The 26,501-nt window shown below is 37.2% G+C and overlaps 2 protein-coding genes across 6 annotated transcripts in view; both read right to left on the bottom strand.

Annotated features, from left to right (window-relative positions):
• LOC5564176 (SH2B adapter protein 2) overlaps positions 1 to 26,501 on the bottom strand; it is a 120,431-nt gene that overhangs the window by 78,163 nt on the left and 15,767 nt on the right. For 3 of the 5 annotated variants that reach the window (XM_021852304.1, XM_021852307.1, XM_021852308.1), the window contains exon 2: positions 10,818 to 11,556. The exons of 1 other annotated variant lie outside the window; for it this stretch is intronic. The gene's annotated coding sequence lies outside the window, so the exon portion shown is untranslated. The remainder of the gene's footprint in view (positions 1 to 10,817; positions 11,557 to 26,501) is intronic. One more of the 5 variants, XM_021852305.1, reaches the window with a different exon arrangement.
• Positions 8,229 to 9,047, bottom strand: LOC110678123 (tigger transposable element-derived protein 4-like). The gene has a single exon (XM_021850725.1). The coding sequence runs from the start codon at positions 9,039 to 9,041 to the stop codon at positions 8,229 to 8,231; it is 813 nt and encodes a 270-aa protein (XP_021706417.1). The 5' UTR covers positions 9,042 to 9,047.

Genomic DNA, 26,501 nt, shown 5'->3' with positions numbered 1-26,501 from the left:
CTACTTAGCTTTGAGCAGTGCTGGGAATGGTAATAGTAGTAGGCTTGAATTCCGAGAAACTCACGTGGCTCTTCCAGTACAGTTGTACCTGAGAGAGACTCGCGAAGAGGAAAAATATCAACGTCATATGCAGCCCAGATTCCCCTCTCACGAAACGTCAAATGCAGCCAACCGTTTTTTATGGCTGAAAAAGTGAAAAGTATTGTGTTCAAAGTAAACTGTTATTAAGAACCTCGGTCGGCGGAGCAATTTTTTCCAAAGTTGCTGATAAATCTAAGCAGAAGATTGATTATTGCTAATGACTGCTACGTTTGCTGGCATGAAATTTCATTCAAACGGCTATTTATGATTCGATGTGATGCAAACTTAATCATTTTTTGCTGCGAGGTTCATGTGAGGGTTTGAACGGTTTGCGCATAATTGGTATAAACACAAAGGGGAATAAAAAAAACTCAGCAAACACAGAAAAAGAAGACCGTCTTCGCGAGTCTCGTCTCAGAGTTGTACAAAACGCGAATCTCATCAAGAAGCCTATGTTGGATGCACGAATTTCCTAAATCGTTAGTGTCATTGAAGGCTCTAAATGCGGGAAATGCAGTGGGAAATAGAACATTTTTCTGCAGTAGTTTTGAGTTGCCCTTAGCAACGGGTGTTTTACTATTTTCAAGTTTTTTTGCCTACAGCAGCGATATGCGTAAGTTTCACTGGCTTCGCTGACTGTGATTTTCTTCGCTTGACTACTGTGAAGTGAATTTCAAGATTTTTCCCAACCCTGGCCTTAAGTCGTGTTTTCCTCGTTATCCATGGATAGCATCACCGACCAAAGGTGACTCCCAAATCTTTTCCTCCCTCACTAATAAACACCCCTCCCGTGGTGATTGTGGAGATTCAAAGGTATTCTCAGTCTCTAGAAGCAACAATCATTACCCCCCAACATTACTTCCCCATCCCTACTGACTATAAGGACTTGGCCGGTGACGTTATTGATCAATAAGATTAGATCTGCTACAATTGCACTTCGAGAGTAAGCGGAAATTCCAATCACCCTCGGAAGTTTTCCCGAATAATGTCGTCAAGAGCTGAACAAAAATATGCCCAATAATACCTAAGAAACCTCGCTATTTATTAATCCATGAATGATAATGCTATGAATTTATTATTGATCTCCCAAGCAATTCGTGTTTAAAAACAGGTGAATCTACAGATAATCTACAGATAACAATACAAAATCTCGTCACGGACTGTGAACTAGTTAAGCCAGTTATCCAAACAAAGCTTCATCAAAAACAGTATTAGCGTCTCAATCAGGAATCCTTAATGAAACTGACAAGATTTCAGTAAAAAAAACTCAGTTAAAAAAAAAAAAATTTCAAAACAGATTTTTTTTATAACTGCTAGAAATCTTTTAAGAATATCATATAAAAATAAGATCTTTTATACAATTTACTAAAAGTATTTTAGGTAACCCACTAATTATTTTTTTCAGTCATTTTCCAAAGAACTTCCAAGCATCTGGTTATTTATCACCTCGATTCCCTTTAGGATTCTAGCAAAGATATTATCAAAAATTTTCCATGAACTTTAATGGAAATCTATCAACCGTCATACTAACAACTTTACCAGGAATTCCTTAGTACCTTGCTAGAAATTTTTCAAGGATCAAATCATATTTCATAAGAATTCCTTTGAAACTGCTCAATTTTTTAGGCCAGAAATTCAGCAAAGATCTAACAAGAAACCGGTTAGAATTGTAAGAAAAATCTGTCCAGATATCTCCTGAAAACCAATGATTTTTTACAGGATTTTGCTAAAAAAAAACTAATTCTATCAACTCACAAAAAGCCATGATGAAAAGTGTAAATTGTAAAGCAGTCGTGCCCTCCTAACAAAATTTCCTAGTTTCGCCCATAGTGCTTTTCCCGGTTTGTTCTAATATCTCCCGGGTATTTCCGGTGTTTTCCCGGTCATTTGGATTTCCCGGGTTTTTCCCGCTTTTCCCGGATTTCCCGGATGGATGGACACCCTGAATCCCTAATTCATTTGAATCGTAGAGCAATTCTTACCAGTTCCGATCGATCACGGAGTAGCAACCAGGGCTGTGCATTTACGAAAGCATTTTGTGAAACACGAAAGCTTAGTTGTGTCGAATCTCGATGGTGACGAACAACTACGTCGCTTTGTTCTTCGTTCCAAACTCGTTCGTTTTTTGCCCGATTGAAAGTAACGAACAAGAAAGGTGAAATAAAAGAGTAACAATTTCGGTTCATTTGATTTCACTGAAATCCATCAAAATGTTTGAAATTGAATTTTACCTGTTTTTTGTAATACCGTAATTTCGGGTGAAATTGATCACTTTTCACTGTTTTCCATGTCTGTTTTCTATGATGTTGCCAATTCCAAACAACTTAATGCAGGAAAAAAAGTACGACGGTGAGCTTCATTGGTTTATATACTCAAATTTTCAAATAGTTGTGATTTTAGTGCTGAAAATCCTCTCCAAAATAAAAAATCGAGGAATTCCATTTCGGGGTGAAATTGATCACCTGTTAAAACATTATTGTTCGTTTTGAAAACAACTTTACTTATTTGAATTGAGCCTCCTGAATCCAAATATGCTTGCCAAATTCTTAACAATGCAAAATTTATGTGAATATTAAACAATTAATTTTCAGCAATACCGCAGAAAACGCCTAAATGTAGGCAATTCCCGAAGAAATTTGATGATATCCATACGAAAATTCAATTATTACAACAAAATGAACAAATTGGTACGAATTGTGATGATAAAATTCGTTTTGGGGATATATTTCAAGCATCCTTACAAATTTTCAGGTTGACACCATGCCCAAATCCTTGTTTAAAACTATAAGTTTATTGATGTCTGCCAATACCACACAGAACACGATGATGGAATTTCCTATTATTTTAATAGAAATAAACATTCCTTAACACAAAAAGCTTCACAACATGCAATTTGACAATAGTTAAGACAAAACAACGTTCATTTACATAGGTTGCAATGGTTTCTGTGCTCTATTAGAGGCAAATAAAATCGTGTGACACAGTGATCAATTTCACCCTACTGATCAATTTCACCCGAATTTACGGTACCAATGTATGTAACTTGTTAGGTAATAAATTGAGATGGAGAAACTATTCGGGCTACCACGTCGTTCATTTGAATCAATCAGCTCCTAAAGTTAGAGAATACCTATTGAAAGACCAGCTCGCTGCGGTGAGGCTCCGATTTATGACGCGCGATGCACAAGCAGCACGAAAGAAATGAGAGACTACGCTTGCTGTGATGAAAGGAAAGGTTTGTCGGATTGAAAGGCAAGCTTGAGTCAGTCAGTAGGCGACTGAAGAAGACTGCAAGTGGTAGTCGAAATACGCGTATCTGTCAAAGATAAGCATTTAGAAGCGGAATTAAAAGGTACACGGTACTACATCTACTTTTAAGTTTCTCTATTGAGATTTTGCTCAGAGGATTGGAACATTAATAATAGACGTCAGTAGTGTTTTGTCCGTTGAATCTGTTGCATGGTTTTGTGGAGCGAGTTCTCCCGAGTACAAACTTTACAGACATGAACAGAACGCGTTCAAATGCATCTCTGAAATGGGTATAATTTTTTGGTTTCAGTTTTTACTTGTTTTCAATATTAAATTAAATGTTTATTAAAAGTTTTATTGTTGAATCTGTATTGGATAATCTTATGTATATGGAATCATATTCTAATAACTACTGCATAGTTTTCATCTTATTTGGTTTGTCTCAAGTTTGTTGAAAATCAATGGCGCTCTGGAGCTACCATGGGAACGAGAGGTTTAAGAAATAATGTAAATTATGGTTACTGATTAAGCCATAATAAAGATATTTAAGTAGGCTTAAATCCATTCAATTTTTATGATACTCCACTTGCCTCGTCTACCCCTACCACTCTCAGAGAATCGCAAAGATTCCCGCAGGATTTCAAAATGTAAAATTCTACAGATTCTCGCTAGCTATAAAACAACGGGGGGTAATATGACTTTGACATTATTTGTCTACAGATATTATGGTTTGGTCTTAGTAGGCAAACATTTTAAATTGTTGATTGAAATGTCAATAATTTTCACTGGATTTGTTTTGCAGCTGCGTGTTTTTTGTATTACAATATCAGCCCCATTTTTCATAAAATTGTAATCTTTTTATTTTAGGCATCGGTGGATTACAATTAGAATAATGGAAAGCGTTGCTGGACCAAACTTATGGAGATAAACAATATCTATAATTCAATCGTTCAATTTTTCATCAATTTTGCCTTCAATATACTGAGAACCATAGACAGCAAACATGACGAAACCTTCCGTAAAACTTTGCGGAGACATGAAAAAATTGAAACATGCATTGAATGCACATCATAAGCCTACGTTAAGTGATATGATTTGTTAAAATATTGATCTTCTTCAAAGACTATGTCATTAAGGAAAATTAAATACATGGTATTGAATTACTTCTATCATTACCGACTATGGGGCTGACCGGAGAATAAGCTTTTTTCAATCCTAGTTCAGCATTTGTGAAGGAAGTCCATGTGTTAGAACCGTTTCAGTTGCAGTTTGAGATGGTTTATCAAGTGAAATTATGGCTTGAACTCTACAAAGGTTCAAATTTGTTCAAATCAAATCATTTGTTTTTCATGACTTGGAAAATCGTCGTTTGTTACACTTTTTCATGTGGTTCAGTTAGTAATATATTATTCACATAGTTGAAAATGTTCTCCAAGCCCATGCGTCGGAACTACGTCGGGCAAGGTACGTTGTGTAGCACATCAGATCCGCTGTCCAGCGCACTATGTCCAACGTTAGGTTCGACGTATACATTTGAAAAAAAAAACAGTTTTCGCGTGTCGATGGTTCCGGCTTACAACAGGAGACGCGATAACTTATTTATAAAATTAACAAGCGCCAATCTCTCTGATGAAGGAAGTCCTCTGATTACTGCTTATGATAAACCTAAAATGACAAATCATTAGTATTTCATTTTCATTTTCATTTTCATTTTGCAGCGTTTGGTGGGGCAATGAGAGCGCAAGTCAGTCCAAAGCCGGGGGCAGGGATAGGTAATGGCCGTAATAGTCTATGCGGACCACTTGAACACCATCGGAAATGATAGGAAGGGTTGGGGTAGGGTATAGGAAATTGGAGAAGACTTGACACAGTAATGCGATTAATGCTGCAAAATGTAAATGTGCTGAGAGCAATTTAATTTAAGTTTTGAAGTTTGGTTTGATTTATTAAAATTTCAAACAATTGTACAAGTAAGAAAGAATGAGCTGATCGCTTTATATAAATTTAATAAACAACAAAGTAATAACAATATGAGAGTGATGCTAAGAACTGCTTATGGCTCGATGCGACGCTTTAGGAGCTTTTGATAATGATTGAACATTACTATAAAGAACGCAATTCAATCGACTGTACAAACTTTATCTGTTTTTATCATGTACAGATATCAAATTACAATTCAGTCCACTGATTGGCGGTGCTGATTTATATAAAAATATTTGATATTATTAAAATGAAATGTGTTACTTACTCATGATGGTCATACAGTCGACTCTCCATAACTCGATATCCAAGGGACCATCGACTTATAGAATTATCGAGTTATAGAATATTAGAGTGAAATGGGTAAAATTCTTTACTTAAAACGTTTTACATTTAATAATACTTGCATCACAAAATAAATAAGCGAAAACATATATTTTTGAATTAAGTCAAAATTTGTATGGAAAAATTCAGAAAAATGTATGAAAATAGAAAAAAATCAATATTATCCATTTTGAACTCGTAAAAACAAATGTGTAATTTCAGTTCATTTATTTATATTTATAAGGACTTATTTCTATACAAAAACATATTTATAGTAAATATTGTAGTTTTAAAATCAAAAAGTGGACGCTGTGGGATATTTGTCTCCCAGAAGTTTCTCAATTTTGAAGAAACAATCAAAATGCTCTGGATTAACGCCTTCTGTCGCATCAAGAACATGTTTTAGTATTTTCAGGTTTGCAGCAACAGCTTCGGGTGTAATTTCTTCAGATTCACATCCTTCTTCAACAACATCGTTCATTCCAACATCCTCATCTTGTTTGGTATGCATACAGTTCACATACTCAATAATGTCAGAATCTGATAAAGTTTCACAGCAAATCACATTCGTGTCTACATTGCAATATTCTAGGAATGAGACTTCAGGGTCTACCGGGAAAACTTCATCTTCCGCTTGAAGTACTTCTTGTTGCTGTCGAATCTTTTCTTGACGCAAGAGTTCTGCCAGAGGAATGTCGTCATCTCCTTCTAGTACAAATCCCGCTTTTCGAAAGCAATTTTTAATTGTCTTTGCGGAAACGTTAATGGACCACACTTTAGATAAAAGATTTATGGCATCCAGAACAGTTATTTCTTCCATTATCTGTTGAAATAGTACATACATTTTTTTTGTTTAATAAAACGTGGAATAAAATTAAAAGTATCTACCTCTCCTTTATCCATTCTTTCAATCCGTTGTTTGACAAGCGCGTGTCTGTAATAATGCTTGAACGTCCTAATGATTCCGACGTCCAACGGCTGCACTACGGATGTTGCATTTGGAGGGAAGAAACACAGCTCGATTGCTTTCAATTTCTTTTGAACGGATTTCGGGTGAGCCGGACAGTTATCCACCAACAGAAGAATTTTTCTATTTTCAGCCAGATATTTTCTATCGAGATCCATAATCCATTCCTCAAATAACAAAGATGTCATCCAGGCTTTTTTGTTACCTCTGTATATCACCGGTAGTGATCGCACGTTTTTAAGGTGAAGGTCCATTGAGCACGTAAACATAATGTTGCCACCCACTCGAACCACCCGCTGAACCACCCTCTCGAGCCACCCAACACGGCGGAGCACAATGTTATGTGCGTCGGCCAAAAATAAATCATCATGTTCCATGTACACCTCCACCTACAGAATTATGTAGGCAGTATAATAATAATAATAATAATAGTAATAATTACTTGCTTACGTTTCATACAAATGTATTATTGTCGATATGAATTCTTCAACCACTTCCTTAAAGCTCAAAATTACAATTTATTTCATTTGGTAGTGGAAACATGTTTTTTGACCAAAATTATAAGCATTTTTCACACCATGCGTGTGTTGTTTACTTTTTTTTGGCAGTTTTCTCCTCTCTTCTCTCGCTTTTCAAGGACGTAGAATGTTGCCATCAGTATGCATTTGCATTCTAAAAGAAAAAAAGAAAAGACAATTTACACCGTCTTCAGCACAAGGGCTGTACAGACTGAACAATCACTAACATTAGGCAACGGACAACACGAAACACCCAGTAGCCCAGCGATGAATTTTTCGTTTGACGAAAAGTTTCCACCGACTGGAGCGGGAATCGAACCCACACTTCGTGGCACACTACGCCTAGACCACTGACGCCGCTAACCGCAAGGCCACGAAGCCCATTCTACAGTCAATTGTACTGTATTATATCTAATATTCATTTTTGCTGCTAAATTGCGTCGTACATTGTTTTTTCTCACGCATAAAAATGTTTTGCAACACTTGTGACATTGTACACCTTTTGAGTGTTATGAAATTGTAAAATACGTAGTTGTAGCAAGTGTATGAATATCCAAAAAATTTCAATTCCAAACATAAAAACTGACATCACTTCCAATCAGTTAGAATTGCGCTCTCGTTTCATAAACAATGTTGGCTCAGTGAATTTGCGTTCCGGTGCTGCTTTTCGAGCACAAATTGATAAATTTAAGTGTTTGATTGCTCCCAGGAGTACGTTGCGTGAAAAGTTAAAGTGTTTCAAGTATCGCATCAAATTTTTGAATGGCTACGGTGAGTAGAAATACCATTTAAAGTGAGTTTAAGAACGGGCACCGAAAAGCCAGCAAACAATATCTCGGTGCGTGAAGAAGAAGTGATTCGGTAGTGCGTGGTATTTTACAACACAAATCACAGCAATAACTACGTGTTTGCATTCAAAAAGTGGTAATTTGAGAAAAACACATTATGGAATGCCTTCAGTTAAGAAACCACCCCTCTACAATAAGGTTAGTACCTTCAAATAATCATTTTTTTTGTGATCGCTCTCCAAAACACTGTGAGAAGCGTGGGAGGAGGGAGCGGGAAGTGAAGGGGGAAGTAAGGTGCCATATTAGAGGCCATTTTGGTACTCATGGGGATATGTCCTTAAAGCAGCGTGGTTTCTGGCTTTTTCCTATTACGAACAGGGGTAATTTTTCGCTGCCATCCATATTCGTAGCGCACATGACCGTTAATCGTTGCTTCGAGTACTTTCCTCCATGGCACGATTCGGTCTGTAGAGCGAAAGTTTTGTCCGGAAGACACTTGAAAAACAGGCCAGTTTCATCGGCATTGAAAATGTTCTGCGCTTCGTATTCTTCTATGATCTTCGGTAATGTATGTTCCTTCCAGCCATCTGTCATAACGGTATCAACGCTGGCGCTTTCTCCGCACAATTTTTTGAAAGAAATTTTTTGTCGCTTCAAAAACTTTACCAGCCAACCGTTACTGCCCTTGAAATTTTGAACTCCTAGCTGCGTTGCGAACTGGCGCGCTTTTTCACAAATGATTGCGCCAGATAATGGAATGCGGCTCTCCCTAGCTTGACGGACAAAGATTACCAGTGATTGTTCAAGTTTGTCATCCAACAGTGGCTTGTCACGTTTTGCTTGAGGAGTTCCTCGGGATTCATGCTGCTTCAGCCATTTGTCCTTCTTGCGGATGATGGTCGAAACAGTGCTTTGTGGAATTTTGTAAGTCTTGCTGATTTCAGTGACCTTCATTCCCAGCTCGAATCTATTGATTATTTCAACTCTCTGGGCTAGAGTCAACGTGTTCAACTTCCTTTTCTCAAAAACTTCCATCGCTTCCGATCTGCTTCGAACAACTTCAGGACAAGAAATGACTTGTTTCATGGCGCTGAAAAAATCCATCCCATCAACAAGACACGCACATCGAGTCATGGAAACAAAATAACACCGCGAACGACATCGACCAAAGGAGGCATCGAGTTATAGAAATATCGACTTATGGAGAGCACGATGCATGAGAAAATGAAAGGACCGCAAAAACCATCGAGTTATCGAGTATATCGAGTTATAGAATATCGAGTTATGGAGAGTCGACTGTACTTCCCTGACCAGAATTATTCTGTTTTGAGCATTTTTTTTCGAAGCTATTCTATCCAGTTATCCATTGACTGCTTAATTCTGAAATTATTCTTATTGGGCATGCTCATGCATTATATTAGTAATGATCATAATCATGCAACAGATAAGAAGGTGAGAAAGAGAGAATTAGGAACAGTGATTAGTAATGAATAATTATGTAGTTTTGTGAGAATAATAAACAATTAAACAGCACTAATGAATAGCTTAAAAAATGACATTACAGCATAGCTGAGCCTTTCGGATCATAAGACCGATGTATAAAAATAATTTGTTTCGAAATTGTCCGCGTGGTCTTCTAGTGCCCCTATTAGATCAGAATCAGTCATAGACATACATACCGAATGCTCGCCATGACCCTATGACCAACATTTGTATATGTATAGCCTTAGCTGATGTGACTTTTCTAATAGGTAGTTTTTTCACTCATTGATTGTCTTCAAAACCTTGTCAAGTATAGAAAATTGATTTTGTTTCATTTATTACTACATTGAAACTAGATTGTACTTATTGAGTATTAGGTATTATTTTATGTTTAGCACTATTGATATTATCAAGGCCAGAATTCTCAGTGAGTGAAGAATTTTATAGTACTAGAACACCATAGAAGATCGCTAAACATTACCTAATCATGGAACGGCTTTTTGCTCTATTATTTTAAGTAGATGCTATTGATCTCCCTTTGCTCCTATCCGCAACCCGGTGCACGCGCCCTGTTGGTTTTCGAAAACCTCGTAGAAGATTACAAACCGTCAATGGCATTCCCAATTATTACCCCACATTGCACATTCAAGGGTCTGACTGTGCTCCTAACCCACCCTCAGTTTGTAATCTTCTCGCCAGTTTGAAATTATATTTTCCCGAAGTGAAAGTAATTTTGATGAGTGATAGCCGTACTATGCAGTAGTTTAATTAGAATCTTTAGGTCAGAAGACAAAATCCAAATTTTGTAATAAAAAAGTTGCCATTGCTTTGAAATTCACCCAACATCTAATCAAAGCTACTAACAACAGCGATCAATTATCAAAACTCATCGCTCCCTGGAAAATATAATCCAAAGCCCAGGGAAAATGATAAATCATTAGTATTAAACATAAAATTAGAAAACAGTGAAAACATTTCCATATCCTGCAACAGATATTTTTGACAATTCTCTTATATAAACATGAAAAAAAATCAACATCGCAAAGATTGCTTTGATCATTCCATAAAAATTTTATAGTGTAGACAAGACAAGTCAAAAGGGGTGATTCAAAGTTTATAGCGAGCTAGCGTAAAAAGCTGGATTCAAACGGAAAGGCCATACCCAATTTCCAGAATGTCTTTATTAAAATCCTGCTATGCTTGCAGCGATTCCGGCATTCCAATATAAATTCAAACATTTTCTTGGAAATATTCGGCCCACATCTTTTAAAACATAACTTAAATTCAACCAATGCAGTGGTTTCCTAGCTACATCGCAACAATGTCTCCGACGACAAAAAGCTCCCATCATTGTACATATCGTTATCACTTCGCATACTTGCATTTGCATTATTTATTTATTTATAAAATTTACACATTCAAATTTACCTTAATCTGTAGACACCGAGCAACTGCGTCGACAAATGCTTACACTCCAATCACGTCGACGGCACCGGGCTTCGCTTTTCTTGATTCTATTGTTGCACCGGTATCACTGCTGGTTCGCTTAATTTCTGTTTGAGTGGCATTTGTGTTGAACAACCAATCCGATAAGTCTCCAGCACGCTGCTGCTAAACACATTCTATTGAATGACAAATCAACATAAATTTGGACATATCTTCCGACTGTGGCTTGTGATCTTCAGCGATTTTCGTTACTAGCTGAGCGTGGACACTGCCTCATCGCAAAAACACGCGGACGTACACTTTTGCAGGTCCTACACTGTATTGTGGTGGCACATCCTCACTGGGTGTATCAACTGGTTATCACACTTTATGCGACTTGATTTTTCTCTCTTCACATTCACATTTGATTGGGTTGTTTACGTTTTTTCTACACCACAATGAATATTGTCATGCTTTATTTTCTACATTCTCATCACAATATATCACTATAGCTGTAGCTGGGACTCCGTATTTCTGCTACGACGCACACCTGATGATATACTCTTCGGCTGCAATTCGGCAAACACTGATGATGGGCACCTAGCTATCGGTATATTGTTGCGTTTCGCTTATCTGGCCTCGCTCGCTCAGATGTGATGTGCTCCTGAGCTGGGTCCCGCATAGACAGAAGAAGCACCCAGAGGACGATTTAATCAGTGCACAAACGACGCGGCGCTATTCCCTGTGGGTGTATTGAAACGAATAGGTAGAGTTAGTCGGTTGACCGTCAAGCATACACTCTAGAGTGGTTTGAATTTATTTGCACTGATCTAGCTATAGGTGTCAGAACAGTGGTTCGCAATGTTTTCCAATCAGCGACTCCTATCAAGTTTCTATAAACATCCCAAAAGTTACTGTAGAAATTCCTTGCAGGAATTTCCCGTGCATCAAGATAAGCCAAGAAATTACTTTTCAGCAGAGAATCAGGCTTAATTTGATAATGCTACTAGATTTATGTAAGTTAACATGCAAGATACCTACTTAAATTATTGATAACATTTGTAATTTTACTTTTTTACCTATCTCGTTTATTTGGCAGGCTCGGGCGCCGTAGGGCGTAACAGAGCTGAAATCTTTTTTTTTCACATTGTTTACATTTTTAAATTTGTATTTAAAAAAAACTGTTAGTTTGAGGAAGTTTTAAGGTTAGTGAATACATTTATACAACAGGAAAAAAAAAGGATTTTTCGGAATTTCTTAAGCTACTTATAAGCGGTTTCTTCACCATCGCTTAGGCCTTAAACCTGGTTTAATCGTATGGGTAAACGTGGTTTACGGCGTAAGCGGAGGTGAAGAAATCGGCCCTTAGACTGCTAAGCTGATGGAGCTTGATGGGACAGGATGTCCAGATCTGTAACGAAACTTAACAAAAACAGTTTGTGGGAGGCACGACGAGAAGAGAACAATTTGAAGTGGAAAAAGAAAGACAGGGAACGAACGACAATGAAACTCGGATATTGATACGCTTCAAAACCAGGTAGATAAAATTCATATAGGGCAAACGTACCATTAGTGGAGCACCGAAGGGAAAACTGCTAAAACATTGTGATAAAAGTATGAAATATGTGATTTAAAAAAAACGGTCGATAGATTTGAAACTCTTCTATCACGTTCAATCACGTTTTATTTGAAATTTCCCCGTAAAAAGTCTTACACCATTAACAGGAACACTCTTCCTTTAGTGGAGGTATGTTTTAAGAATGGTTCCTTTAGTGGCGGAAACCATTGATTTCTTATGGGACCATCATCTATGGGTACTGATGCACCACTATAGGTGCAAGGGAGCACAATTTTTAGGCAAAGTAATTGTTTTAAATAGCTTTATGATTAAATTTAATGGATATTACTCGATTGCTTGTATCATTTTCGCATCGTGCATCCTATAAAAATATTATACAGGGTGTTAGGTTCATGAGTGCAGACATTTTAAGGGGTGATAGAGGACCATGCTAGATGAAAAAAATCGTTCTACGGATATGGTCAATTCTTAACTGTTACCGAGTTATTGAACATTTAATGTTTTAGGATATGTTTGTCTTTAAGTGGTTATAACTTTGGAATAGTTCAACGAATCTCAATTCTCTTACTTCCATTTGAAAGCTAATTGAATTTCCAATCTACTAACAACTTTACATCTAATGGGTTTTGCAAATAAATTCATTTTTAAGAGCAAATAAGTTCAAAGGTAGTGATTTTTCTCTTTTTTTTGTCAGTTTACTTTAAAAAATGCGTAATAAATTTCATGCTTGTCTTAAGCAAAGTTGTGTGCTTCAAGCTGCTCTACAATTCGTACTTTGACACCAAACTGCTATCTCTACGCGTTCTCTTGCAATTTTGATTTGAACACGCCACTTTGGATCATAAATTTTGGTCCGTAAACGCAATAGGTAACAGTTCATTTCACCCCACTGTGTTGCAAAAGTTGACGCATTGTTTGCATCCGCGCATAGCACACTTGATCTCAGGTTTAGACAACAACAGCTTGGCGCGTATGATTAAGCACACGCTGCTGTGCGTTCTTTTGCATGCTGTTTGAAACTTAAAATTAATCGTTTTTGTCCGATTGAAATCAACTTTTCAAAATGTTGAAAGAGTGTAGTAAAACATTGATCGGTTTGTTATTTTTCTGTTGATGATTGATCTGAATTGTAAGCAAAAATTGTCATTGCCAATTGCTCGTAGAGTTAATGTTTCAAAGTATTGCATAACAGTATTGATGAAACAACATTGAACATACAGAAAATGTTTATCTGGTTGATTCACATCATTTTATTTGAAGGTTATGTGCAATGTTCCAAAGACTGCAAGGATGCTGCTAAACCTTTGAAAGCAGTAACACGCTTACGATACTTAAAAGCTTTGAGTGTATCCCAGTCCCAGTTTTACTCATTCAACTGTTAACGCCAGGAATTAAATTGTTTAATGATTCATTCAAAAATAACCTAGAAACTTTGCTGGATGTTTCCTCAGCCCTATTAACTATTCAAGAAAATCTCGAGAAATTAATTCAGAGATGCATCCAGACATTAAAAAAAAAGTGTCTACACCGAGGAAGAAGAAACTGTTCATGGTAACCCTCACCATTTTGTAGTGGAATTCGTTTAAAAGTGCTTACAAAATTCATCCCGATATTGGTTGGTTGGTTTGACTTTATTAACGAGATTTTTAGCCGTGGGCTAGTTCATCTCGGGACCAACGGCTTTACTTCCCTTCCGAAGGAAGTCGTCACTATAACTTTTTACGTCATAAGTGACTATGTCGGGGATGGGATTCGATCCCAGGTCCTCGGCGTGAGAGGCGAGTGTTTTAACCACTACACCAGGTCCGTTACTAAGGTATTCGTGTTGAAATTTATCTAGGGATTACACCAGGAATCTCTCAGGTTCTCTTATAAAACCAGGATAATCGTCAACAAATTCAAACTGGATTTTCTCCAGATATTTTATGAGGAATACATGTAGTTTTTAATTCAATTCTTCTCAAATTTTCTAACAAATTCTTCAGAGAGGTGCTGACGCAGGGAATGTCTGAAAACTCAGTGCAGTGCCAAAAACACGCGTGCCACTCAGAAATTGATTGTGCGTCTCCCATTCTTTGCGAGTAAATTCAAAGCAAGACGCAGGAGACAATTTGTTTTTGTGCGAGACAAAGCAAAGCACAATCTCTACTCTTTCAGTCTCTTTCGTGAAAGCACAAAATCCACTCTAGAATTTTTTCAACAAAGTATGCTTTGAAAGCGGATAAGCTTAATAAATGCTTTGCAAAAACTTATTGTTGTGGGTCTTGACATATTTGGTAAAGTCAGAAACATAAGGTGGTGACGAATTATGTTCAACGTGTTTAAGAGTTTTGACAGTCACATATTAATGAAATAAATTTATGTGAATTTGTTTACGCGTGTACGAAACGCAAAGAGTGAAAAACAGACAACTCGATACCATGCATCCTAAAGCACAATGCGTGTCAGCACAGCCAGGGTGCAGTCCAGAGAAAAATACTCCTGCACGTCTCTTTCGAATTTTGGGTGCTATCTCGCAGCAGCGCGTGTAGCACCGAAAGAGATTTGAGTCGCACCCCATCCCTGGTGCTGAGAAATGTTTGAAACAAGAAATCTCATGAGGATATCGAAGAATGAGTTGATGGAAAAATTGAATTCCAGGAATCCTTGAAAAAAACTTCAATAGACTCGATGGAAAAATGTCTGATAATATTCCTTGAAGAACCACTCGAAGTTTGGTTAGTTGTGTTTATTTTAAAGATCCATTCCTCCAGAATTGATCTGGAAATTCCTCCAGAGTTTCCCCAGGAACTTTTCTATACATTCTTTCGGAGTTCTTCCAGTTATTCTTCCGAAGTTCCTCTGGAGCTCCAGCGGTGGTTTCTCAACAGTTCTTCCGAAAAAGTCTCCACAGCTCCACCGAGAATTTGTTCTTCGGCAATTCCTTGGGACTTCATCCGGGTACTCTTCCGGAGTTTCTTCTGAAATTCCTTCGAAGCTCCACTGATTTTTTTTTCAAACTTCGCTTCCTAAATTCCTCTGGAATCCCTCCCACAATTGGAGGAGCTCTCCAGGAACTGTACTGTAGTTCCTTCAGGAATTTACATGCGAGTTGCTTCAAGAATCTGGCAGCTTCACCAGAAATTCTACTGCAGTTTCTCCAGGAATCCTGCCGGTTGTTCCTCCGAGAATTTTCCATGAATCCACCCGAGAGTTTTCTTGGAAGTCCTCCGGAGTTCGTAAGAAGTCGCTATGAAGAAAATCCAATGGAATTCCCTGTAGAGCTCTGGAGGAACTCCGGAGGATATGCTGGATGGAATTCAGAAGAATTACTGCAACAATTTTGGAAGAATTTCTTGAGCAACTCCGGAGGAATTACCTTTGAAGCTACGAAGGAATTCTCGGAGGAACTCTGAAGAAACCCTGGACAAATTTGTACAGAACACTTAAGGAACTCCTTAGCCGAGTGGTTAGAGTCCGCGGCTACAAAGCAAAGCCATGCTGAAGGTGTCTGGGTTCGAATCCCGGTCGGTCCAGGATCTTTTCGTAATGGAAATTTCCTTGACTTTCCTGGGCATAGAGTATCATCGTACTTGCCAAACGAGATACGAATGCGAAAATGGCAACTTTGGCAAAGAAAGCTCTCAGTTAATAACTGTGAAAGTGCTCATAAGAACACTAAGCTGAGATACAGGCTCTGTCCTAGTGAGGACGTTAATTCCAAAAAGAAGAAGAAGACTTAAGGAACTCCGGAGGAATACCATAAGAAAGTCTTGAGAAATTCGCAGAGGAACTCTGGGATATTTTTCGGAGAAAATCTAGGGGAATTTCCGGAGTAACTCTTGAGAGATTCCTAGCGGAACTCGGGAGGATTTCCGATGAATTACTGCACGGAAAAATTCCTGGAAAAACTCCGAACTTTGGCGGTAATCCGAAGAAATATCTGCTGAAAATCCAAAGAAATTTCCGGAGCAAAACTGAAGGAATTGCTTGAGGAACTCCGACAAAAATTCCATGAGGAACTCTGAAGAAATTCGTAGCGGACCTCTAAAATAATTCCTGGAGGAACACTGAAAGATTTGCCGGAGGAACTGCGGAATATTTTCTAGAGAAACTTCGAAAAAAAAAATCTTGAAGGAACTATGGAGGAAATTCTGGAGGAATCTGGCGGGGTTTGACTGTAACTCTTAATCGTTCTGATTTAACGGCTACGCAGTCTTCCAGAAAATGAAACGAGGTTTATAACTTGCCCTACGTTTCGACCCGGGGTTGGAACTTTGGAGAAATTTCTGGAGGATTTCCAACGGAACACCTTGAAGAACTCCGAGGATTTTCTGGAGGAACTCCGAAAGAATTCCTAGATCCATAAAGCGATTCCCGGCAAAAATTTTGAAGAAATTCTTGGAGAAATTTCTAGAGAAACTACGATGGAACTCCTTGACAAACTATGAAAGAATTCCTGGAGAAAATCCGAAAGAATTCCTGGAGAAACTTGGAAGACCGGAGTATTTTGAAAAATTTCCGGTGGAGCTATGGGGGATTTCCAATAGGAAGTCTGCAGGAATTCCTTAAGGAATGCCTAAAACAGCTCTGAAGGAATTGCTGGAGGAACTCTTAAAAAAATCCTGGAGGAATTCCGGATGAATTGCTGGAGGAACTCCGGACAAATTGCTGAAAGAACTCCAGAAGAACAGCTGGAGATCTGCTGAGGAATTTACGAGGGCAATCTGGAAAAAATCCTGGAAGAATTTCTGAAAATACTACGGAATAACTCCAAAAGGAGCAATGAAGGAAATCCAATGGAATTCCCTGTGGAGCTCTGGAGGATAAGCTGGATACAATCCAGAGGAAGTACTGGAAAAACTCCGGAGGAATTTCTGGAGCAACTCAGAAGGAATTATCGTTAAAACTACGAAGGAATTCTCGGAGGAACTCTGAAGAGACCATGGACAAGTTCCTAGAGAATCTTCAAAGTAAATCCCGGAGGGACTACGGAGCAATTCCTGTAGGAATTCAGAGGCGTTCTTGTAGAAACTCCGGATGTGTTTCTGGGGGAACTCCGGAGGCGTTTCTAGAGGAATTCCTGGAGAAACTAAGGAGGAAATTCGGAGGAGTTAGCGTTGGAGCTCCAGAGGAACTTTTCAGGAATAACTGGATGAGGAATAGCTAGAGTACCTCCAAATGATTTTCTGAAATAACTTTGGAAAAATTCCCAGTGGAAATCCGGGAAAATTTCCGAGGAATTGCTGATTGAGATCCAGAGGAATTGCCTGAGGAAATGCGGAATAATTTCTGGAATGATTTGAAAAAAATCCTGGAGGAACTCCGGAAGAACTTCACGAGGATCTCTTGAGGAATTCCGGGAAGGAAGTCTAGAGGAATTCCCGAAGCAACTCTTGAGACGTTCCCTGAGAAATTCTGCAGAAATTCTCGAAGGGAATGTAGAGAATTTTTCGAAGTAGCTTCAGAAGAATTCCTAGTGGAACTCTGGAGTATTTCCAAGGAATTATTTGAGGAACTCTGGATGATTCCGAAAAAAGGAGGAATCACGGAAGAAATGCGAAGGAATTCCTTGTAGAGCTCCAAAAGAATTTCTCCAGAGGAAGGAAATCCTCGGCGAGGAATATCTAGAGAAAATTCCCACAGAAATTCCTAGGAGAAATCCCTGGATGAATTTCCTGGAGCAAATCCTGGGAGGAAATTCTGGATGAATTTCTGTAGCTAATCTCCAGAGCTATTCCTGGAGAGATTTCGGAGTAATTGATGTAAGAAATCCCCGAAGAAAATTATGGACAAAATCTCTGGATGAAATCCCCGGATCAATTCCTGGAGGAAATACTTAGACGAGTTCTTGGAGGTGATCTGTATGGACGGAGGAATGAAAGACGAGACCGCTCTATACACTTACCAATGTGGTTTATTATACAGTCGAAATACAAAAGAGGCTTATTCTAAATTGTGCAGGCCTTATATAGGAGTAGGACCGGATATCATTTGAATAAAGCAAGATAATTATTTACAATCAAGATAGGATTGAAGATACACTGACATCTATAGCTAATTTCTATTTGCTATAATTATGGAATCTAAATGGATTGATCTAATATATTTCAGGAGGAAATCTCCAAAGGAATTCCTAGGGGAAAACCCCGGCGGAATTTCTGAAGATATCCCTGAAAAGTTTTCTGAAACAAATTCTGGAGGAAATACCCGGAGAAATCGCTATTGGGAATTCCCTGATGAATTCGTTGAGAAAATCCCGGAGTAATTCTTGGAGGATATCTGATGCAAATCCCAAAAATTTCCTGGAGCAAATCTCCGGAAAAATTCTCTGAAAAATCCCCGATATAATTTCTGGAGAGAGAGAATTCATCCACAGAGGAATTCCTAAAGAAAATCTCCGGAGGAATACCTGGAACACATTTCCGGAGGAATTTCTGTAGGAAATCCCAGGAGGAATTTCGGGAGGCAATCCCAGGAGGTGCTACTTGAGGAATTCCCAAAACAAATCGCTGGAGAAAATCCTCGGGTGAATTCTTGGAAAATTCTCGGAGGAACAATCGGCAGGATTCCTGGAGAGACTGCAGTAGAATTTCTGGTGAAGCTGCCAGATTCTTGAAGCAACTCGCGTGTAAATTCCTAAAGGAACTACAGTACAGTTCCTGGAGGAGCTCCGGAGAAATTGTGGGAGGGATTCCAGAGGAATTTAGGAAGCGAAGTTTGAAAAAAAAAAATCAGTGGAGCTTCGAAGGAATTTCAGAAGAAACTCCGGAAGAGTACCCGGATGAAGTCCCAAGGAATTGCCGAAGAACAAATTCTCGGTGGAGCTGTGGAGACTTTTTCGGAAGAACTGTTAAGAAACCACCGGTGGAGCTCTTCCGAAGTTCCGGAAGAATAACTGGAAGAACTCCGAAAGAATGTATAGAAAAATTCCTGGGGAAACTCTGGAGGAATTTCCAGATCAATTCTGGAGGAATGGATCTTTAAAATAAACACAATTAACCAAACTTCGAGTGGTTCTTCAAGGAATATTATCAGACATTTCTCCATCGAGTCTATTGAAGATTTTTTTCAAGGATTCCTGGAATTCAATTTTTCCATCAACTCATTCTTCGATATCCTCATGAGATTTCTTGTTTCAAACATTTCTCAGCACCTCTCTGAAGAATTTGTTAGATAATTTGAGAAGAATTGAATTAAAAACTACATGTATTCCTCAAAAAATATCTGGAGAAAATCCAGTTTGAATTTGTTGACGATTATCCTGGTTTTATAAGAGAACCTGAGAGATTCCTGGTGTAATCTCTAGATAAATTTCAACACGAATACCTTAGTAAATATCGGGATGAATTTTGTAAGCACTTTTAAACGAATTCCACTACAAAATGGTGAGGGTTACCATGAACAGTTTCTTCTTCCTCGGTGTAGACACTTTTTTTTTTAATGTCTGGATGCATCTCTGAATTAATTTCTCGAGATTTTCTTGAATAGTTAATAGGGCTGAGGAAACTTCCAGCAAAGTTTCTAGGTTATTTTTGAATGAATCATTAAACAATTTAATTCCTGGCGTTAACAGTTGAATGAGTAAAACTGGGACTGGGATACACTCAAAGCTTTTAAGTATCGTAAGCGTGTTACTGCTTTCAAAGGTTTAGCAGCATCCTTGCAGTCTTTGGAACATTGCACATAACCTTCAAATAAAATGATGTGAATCAACCAGATAAACATTTTCTGTATGTTCAATGTTATTTCATCAATACTGTTATGCAATACTTTGAAACATTAACTCTACGAGCAATTGACAATGACAATTTTTGCTTACAATTCAGATCAATCATCAACAGAAAAATAACAAACCGATCAATGTTTTACTACACTCTTTCAACATTTTGAAAAGTTGATTTCAATCGGACAAAAACGATTAATTTTAAGTTTCAAACAGCATGCAAAAGAACGCACAGCAGCGTGTGCTTAATCATACGCGCCAAGCTGTTGTTGTCTAAACCTGAGATCAAGTGTGCTATGGACTGGTGCACGAGTTCACTATCTGACGTTTTAGCGGTGCCGTGTTATTTACGTGTCCATGGCAACGAGTGAATTCGGCACCGCTCAAACATCAAATTAGTGAACTCGTGCATCGGTCCATGGACCCATGCACGAGTTCACGAATTTGACGTTTGAGCGGTGCCGAATTCACTCGTTGCCATGGTCACATAAATAACACGGCACCGCTCAAACGTCAGATAGTGAACTCGTGCACTGGTCCATGCGCGGATGCAAACAATGCGTCAACTTTTGCAACACAGTGGGGTGAAATGAACTGTTACCTATTGCGTTTACGGACCAAAATTTATGATCCAAAGTGGCGTGTTCAAATCAAAATTGCAAGAGAACGCGTAGAGATAGCAGTTTGGTGTCAAGTACGAATTGTAGAGCAGCTTGAAGCACACAACTTTGCTTAAGACAAGCATGAAATTTATTACACATTTTTTAAAGTAAACTGACAAAAACAAGAGAAAAATCACTACCTTTGAACTTATTTGCTCTTAAAAATGAATTTATTTGCAAAACCCATTAGATGTAAAGTTGTTAGTAGATTGGAAATTTAATTAGCTTCCAAATGGAAGTAAGAGAATTGAGATTCGTTGAACTATTCCAAAGCTATAACCACTTAAAGACAAACATATCCTAAAACATTAAATGTTCAATAACTTCGTACCGTCAAACGGGGCTTCTTTTGACATTATTTCCACATTCTTTAACTTTGAGGATTTGTAACTCTGAGAATTATGGATAGATATTGATAATTCTTGCCTATATTTAAGTTGTATATGTACGTAACAAATGTGCAAAATATGAGGCAAATCGATCAAGAAATATAAAAAATGCTTGAATAGCGAAAAAAGTGTGTCCTTCAAGACAAAAAAGGGGCTACTTTGGACATTTTCACAATTTGATAATGAAATGATTTTTCCTTATAACTTTAAAACTGATCATAAAGATGATCATGCGTTGTGATGTTATTGAACGTTTTTCATTGATAAACATAATTTGGCAAAGCTAGAAACAATTACACATACATAACAAATTTCAACGAAACATACTATTCACTATTCTCAGTATGCATTATGAAACTTAAACTTTCAACTTCCTCTTAAATGAAACTATCAGTTACGAATGCTTAATTTTTAAATTGACATAAACGAACGATGTAACTACTAGGTACTGCGATAATTAATGAGTTATGTGCAAAAACTGTTTTTTTTCTATACTTACTGTTATATAAACGATATGTAGAAGGATCACATTATTACCAGTAACAAATTTAATACCGGTAAGTAATTTTTATTAAAAACGCAATCTATGAAGTAAAGCTTTGCAAGATCGTAAAGAAGTAAGTTTGCTTTTGTAAAATGATTTTAGCTTCTTAGCAGTTTAGAGCTGGCTTAAAAGTAGTTTATTGTAAGTTTTTTTAGGATGCAATTGTTTTCTACTGCAAATTCATGTAAAATATGACGGAATTTTTTTAGGGATTATGTTGTGAACTTGTTTTTGGTACGTATTGAAATATGTGTGTTTGATGTCTATTCACTTTTACAAACATTTATTTAATTTTTTTATGTTGTAATATTTTACAAACCAAACATTATAATACAATGAAAGTCGTAAAAATAAGACCTTTGATCAATTATTTTAATAAAATAACAATTTTAAGCAAAACAAACACAAGATTTTTATGAAACATGACGATTTGATAGTTTTGTGATGCTGCCAATAAGTTTCAACGACATGGGTAAAATTCAAACAATGTTTGCATAGCCAATGTTTTATACCTTGTGAATATTTATTTGGACTTTTTTTAAATGTTTTCTTGTTTATCCTGTTGGTGTTGATGTTGTTCCAACAAAAAATCTTGCCTAGTGGTAGAGCATACATTGGTTAATAAAAGTGCTGAAGACACAAAATTGCTCAGATTAGCATTTACGCTGCTAATAAATACAAAAAGTGAGTGTCCAAAGTAGCCCCTGGAATCAAAAGTAGCCCCGTCCGACGGTAACAGTTAAGAATTGACCATATCCGTAGAACGATTTTTTCTTCTAACATGGTCCTCTACCACCCCTTAAAATATCTGCACTCATGATTTTAACACCCTGTATAGTCATTTTTTGTGCCAAACATGTCAAACACACTACCTCCACTATTGGACTATTGGAGCTACCTCCACTAAGGGAACGTTTGCCCAATTCCAAATCAAGGCCCACCAACACTTCCCTAACAGGTTTCTGGAGAGTTTCAGTCAGTTCAGATCTGATGCCACGATGCTCACCGCATCCCCATACGACATGTTCGATATCTTGGTAAGCCACGCCGCAAATACAGAGATGGTAAATAATCGCTTTTAAAATTTTCTAAGGGTAACAATATTAACTATTTCACTAACATGGAGACTTCTGCAAATAACGAGTATAAACAAAAAAAAACGAAACAATTAAAAAGGGATTCAATCTAAGTCCACGAATTGAGAGAATTTTTTCAGTAAGTAAATGAAACAGTCGAGTCTAGTACACGACACTGAAGACGGCCTTACAGTTGAGGTGGAAATACGCGTATCTGTCAAAGGATACAAACTCTAGTGGAATTAAATGGTATAGCACTAATTTCGGGTTTTCATTTACCTATAGGTATTCCACTAAACTGCTCGAAGAATTATTATCAGACTTTTTCGTTTAATAATGACGAAACAGCGCTAATAGTACCTGTATAATAACAATTTGAAATTGTAAAATGATGATAAACGCATCTCGACATGATTTCGAATACCCTTAAGTGGTCATCAACGAAATTGCAAAAAAAATGCTGTACGCAACGTTCTTTGTTGCAGAAATCTATTTTAACAGCACTCGTCGTAATTATCCAACTCGGCAAGTCTTATTGGATAAACGTACGACTCGTGCTTTGATTTGCTAACTTAACTGCGTAAACTATTATTTCTTACTAGTTTGCTAAGTTTCCAGCAATTCATTAATAATTTTCCTAGAATGCTTCCTCTCGAATAGATCCAAAGCCATTTTCGCATGATTCGAAAGAAAGCCTCAGATATCTTGTAATGATTACAACACAAAACTCATGCACATCACGCCAAAAATATTTCGAAGTTATTGCTAGGCATGTACCATGCATCACTTCTTGAATCCACTAAAGGAGCTTAAGTGGTTCTGAGCCCTGATATAAATCCGTAAAAAATCTGACCAAGAGCTCTCCAAAAACTTTGTTTAAATTCCATCAAAAATCTTCCCAGAAATTACTACTACTTCCAAATTTTTTTTTCCGGAAATTCTCATTGTGTGAAGAAATAATCTGCTGGTTGTAAGACATCTGCTAATAACTTCACGAGGCATTTAGCAATGGGTTTGTGAATCAAGAATTTCAAAAGAAGTTTGCCCTAAGTCCCACAAACAGAAGAAACACCCCAAAAAATATATTTTCAGGAAGCCTGTAAACATCAATTTTCGACATTTGTCAACGCATTAAATTTTATTTATGAATAAAAAACACACATTTGGCTTTGCGTCCTCTGAGAAATCCTGTTCTAAAGTTATATCTGGGTGAAATACCTAATGAACACGTACAGAAGAGAAATCATGCGATTATTGTGTGCTTTCGAGGCTGATTCATCCCAATCCTGTAATAAACTCTGAAGAAACTTGTTGGGTTATCTAAATAAATTACAGGAATATTAATGGGAACAATGCGGACCTTCCTTAGCCGAGTGGTTAGAGTCTGCGGCTACAAAACACAGCCATGCTGAAGATGTCTAGGTTCGATTCCCGGTTGGTCTAGGATTTATTCGTAATGGAGATTTCCTTGACTTCCCTGGGCATAGAGTATAATCGTACCTGCCACACGATACCGTTTTGATTCATATTACAGACACTCAAGGCCTCAGTGAAAAAAAACTCATCTGAAAGCATATTAAATAAATCCTTCTGTATGATTCCTCTACGTTATCGACCCTTCAAAACAAATAATTTTCAAGTGGTGGGTGAAGATTTTGATTCCGCTACACGAATGTTTTTAAATAAATATAAATGTGTCTACTTTTCATGACTCTTATTTCGGACACTTTGATTGAAATTCCGGTCAGCTCATGAAAATCATAAATAGGAAAGTCAAATCATTAATTGAAATCGACAAACCACTAAAGAAGCGTCTAAGACAGTCGAATGTTACAAATTTTCATTGATTGGATAATTTTGACTGAAACGAGCATCGAAAGTGAGAACTTTTAAATGGTAAAAATAGAAACATTTCGTGTGAAATATTTCCCATACAAAGTAGTGTCCGGAATTACAAGCTGTCCGTAATATGAATCAAAGCGGTATACGAATGCGAAAATGGCAAGTTTGGCCAAGAAAGCTCACAGCTATTTTTTGGGCTTCACATTGCAATTTTCGATAACTTTCTCCATGTAGGTAAACATTGAGACATTATCGAACAGCATCCATACAACATATTTAGTTTTGTGTTTAAAATAACTGGTTAATTGCGATTTGAAAAGGTTGCAACAACTTTGTGCCCTGAGATTGTCATGTCAGTTTTGCTTTTGATTGTATCGCAATCCGCAAAACACCAACGGTTGTGAGCGAGCATGCTTTGTTGTTTGGGTTTTGTATGTATTGATGACAATTTGATTCACTGCTCTAGAAGTGTAAAAGTTGAGCATTATGTACGAGAGTCCAAATGGCCCTTGCAGTCATCTGGACTGGGAATCCCTGCAATATGGTGTCATTGTCGAAGTTGCCCGTAACCTACTGACTGGTGCATGCAACCATCAGATTTGATTTAGTTCATCTTGATCGTTATCAACTGCAGTGCTGTGAAATGTAACTTCATCATCACGAAGGTGCTATGTAAATAAAATACATAAGTCTTCGATATAGTTGTAGAGATTATATTTTCGAATAAGAATACATTTTCTCTGATGATTTTTATATTTTATAGTGCCATCTAGTGAAAAAAACATAAAAATCTTGTGTGTCTCATAATTTCAGGAGCATACTAAGAATTTAACCAGCACTTGCTCTAAGAATACGATAGGAATAGCTCCAGATGAGGGAATCCTTCGAAATATTTCTTAACCAATTTCATCAAAGTTGTTACAGAAATTCCTGATGAAATTTTCAAGGACTTATGTGAAAAATTCATGTAAAATTATTTATTTAATGAGATTTTATTTATTTATTTCTTATTTTCCTAATTCATAGAGTTATTCATGGTTGAATTTCGGAAGTAATATCAGGAGAAACGTCTGAAGAAATATGATGAGGATATCTCAAGACATTATTTATTTTATTTTATCTGTATTAAAGAGATTTTCAATCAAAGCCTGGATCATACCAAGAAGAAAGCTATTATAGGGGGAGATCCCCCAGTGCCGGACAGCACCCAATACCGGACAAAGCCGAAACATTGAGAAATCATGGTCCAATCAAGATGGTGTATTAGTAAAAAAGAAAGCTATTATGTAGACCAATGATTGCGTAGAATAACACATCCTTGAAATATACAAGCCTTTTTAAAAAAGTAGAAAAGTTTGAAAATCTTTAAAAAATTGACGTATCTACTTAATTTTGAGCCTTTTTATTAAATATTTTGAATATGAAAAAATATTTTGGATCCCGCAAGCATGATCGAACATAATCCTAATTTGATAGTATGAATGTATTGTGTACCTTAATTGAACTAAATATGGACAAATTACAATTTTGGTTTAGCACCTCCTGTCCCTCAGTTTCGGACAGCTTGATTTGTTATATAATATATTTGTAATTATTGCATCAGTGTCTCAGAATACTTTCATTTTTCATGGGTTCCGTCGATCATGGTATCAAATATGCAATAAAATTAAGAATAATGAACATTCAGAAGAATATCGTAAAATGTTCTATTTTTCATCATATATGAAAGAGGTTTTTGATAGGCATCTTGCAAACTAAGAAAAACTCAAATTATTCTTGTAAATGTAGCAAATGCATTGAATTGGTAATTATAAACTATTCCTATAGTGTACACATTCGATGATGTTCAAATTTACAGAATTCGAGGCATTTCCAGATCTTGTCCGGTAT

The sequence above is a fragment of the Aedes aegypti genome, chromosome 3 (assembly GCF_002204515.2).
Source record: "Aedes aegypti strain LVP_AGWG chromosome 3, AaegL5.0 Primary Assembly, whole genome shotgun sequence".
NCBI lineage: Eukaryota > Metazoa > Arthropoda > Insecta > Diptera > Culicidae > Aedes > Aedes aegypti.
The sequence above is the reverse complement of the archived record's forward strand: the minus strand, read 5'-3'. Positions and strand labels throughout refer to the sequence as shown.

What these genes read in the sequence shown, in the direction of transcription:
- LOC110678123 (XM_021850725.1), bottom strand. Translation starts at nt 9,041, where the DNA reads ATGACTCGATGTGCGTGTCTTGTTGATGGGATGGATTTTTTCAGCGCC.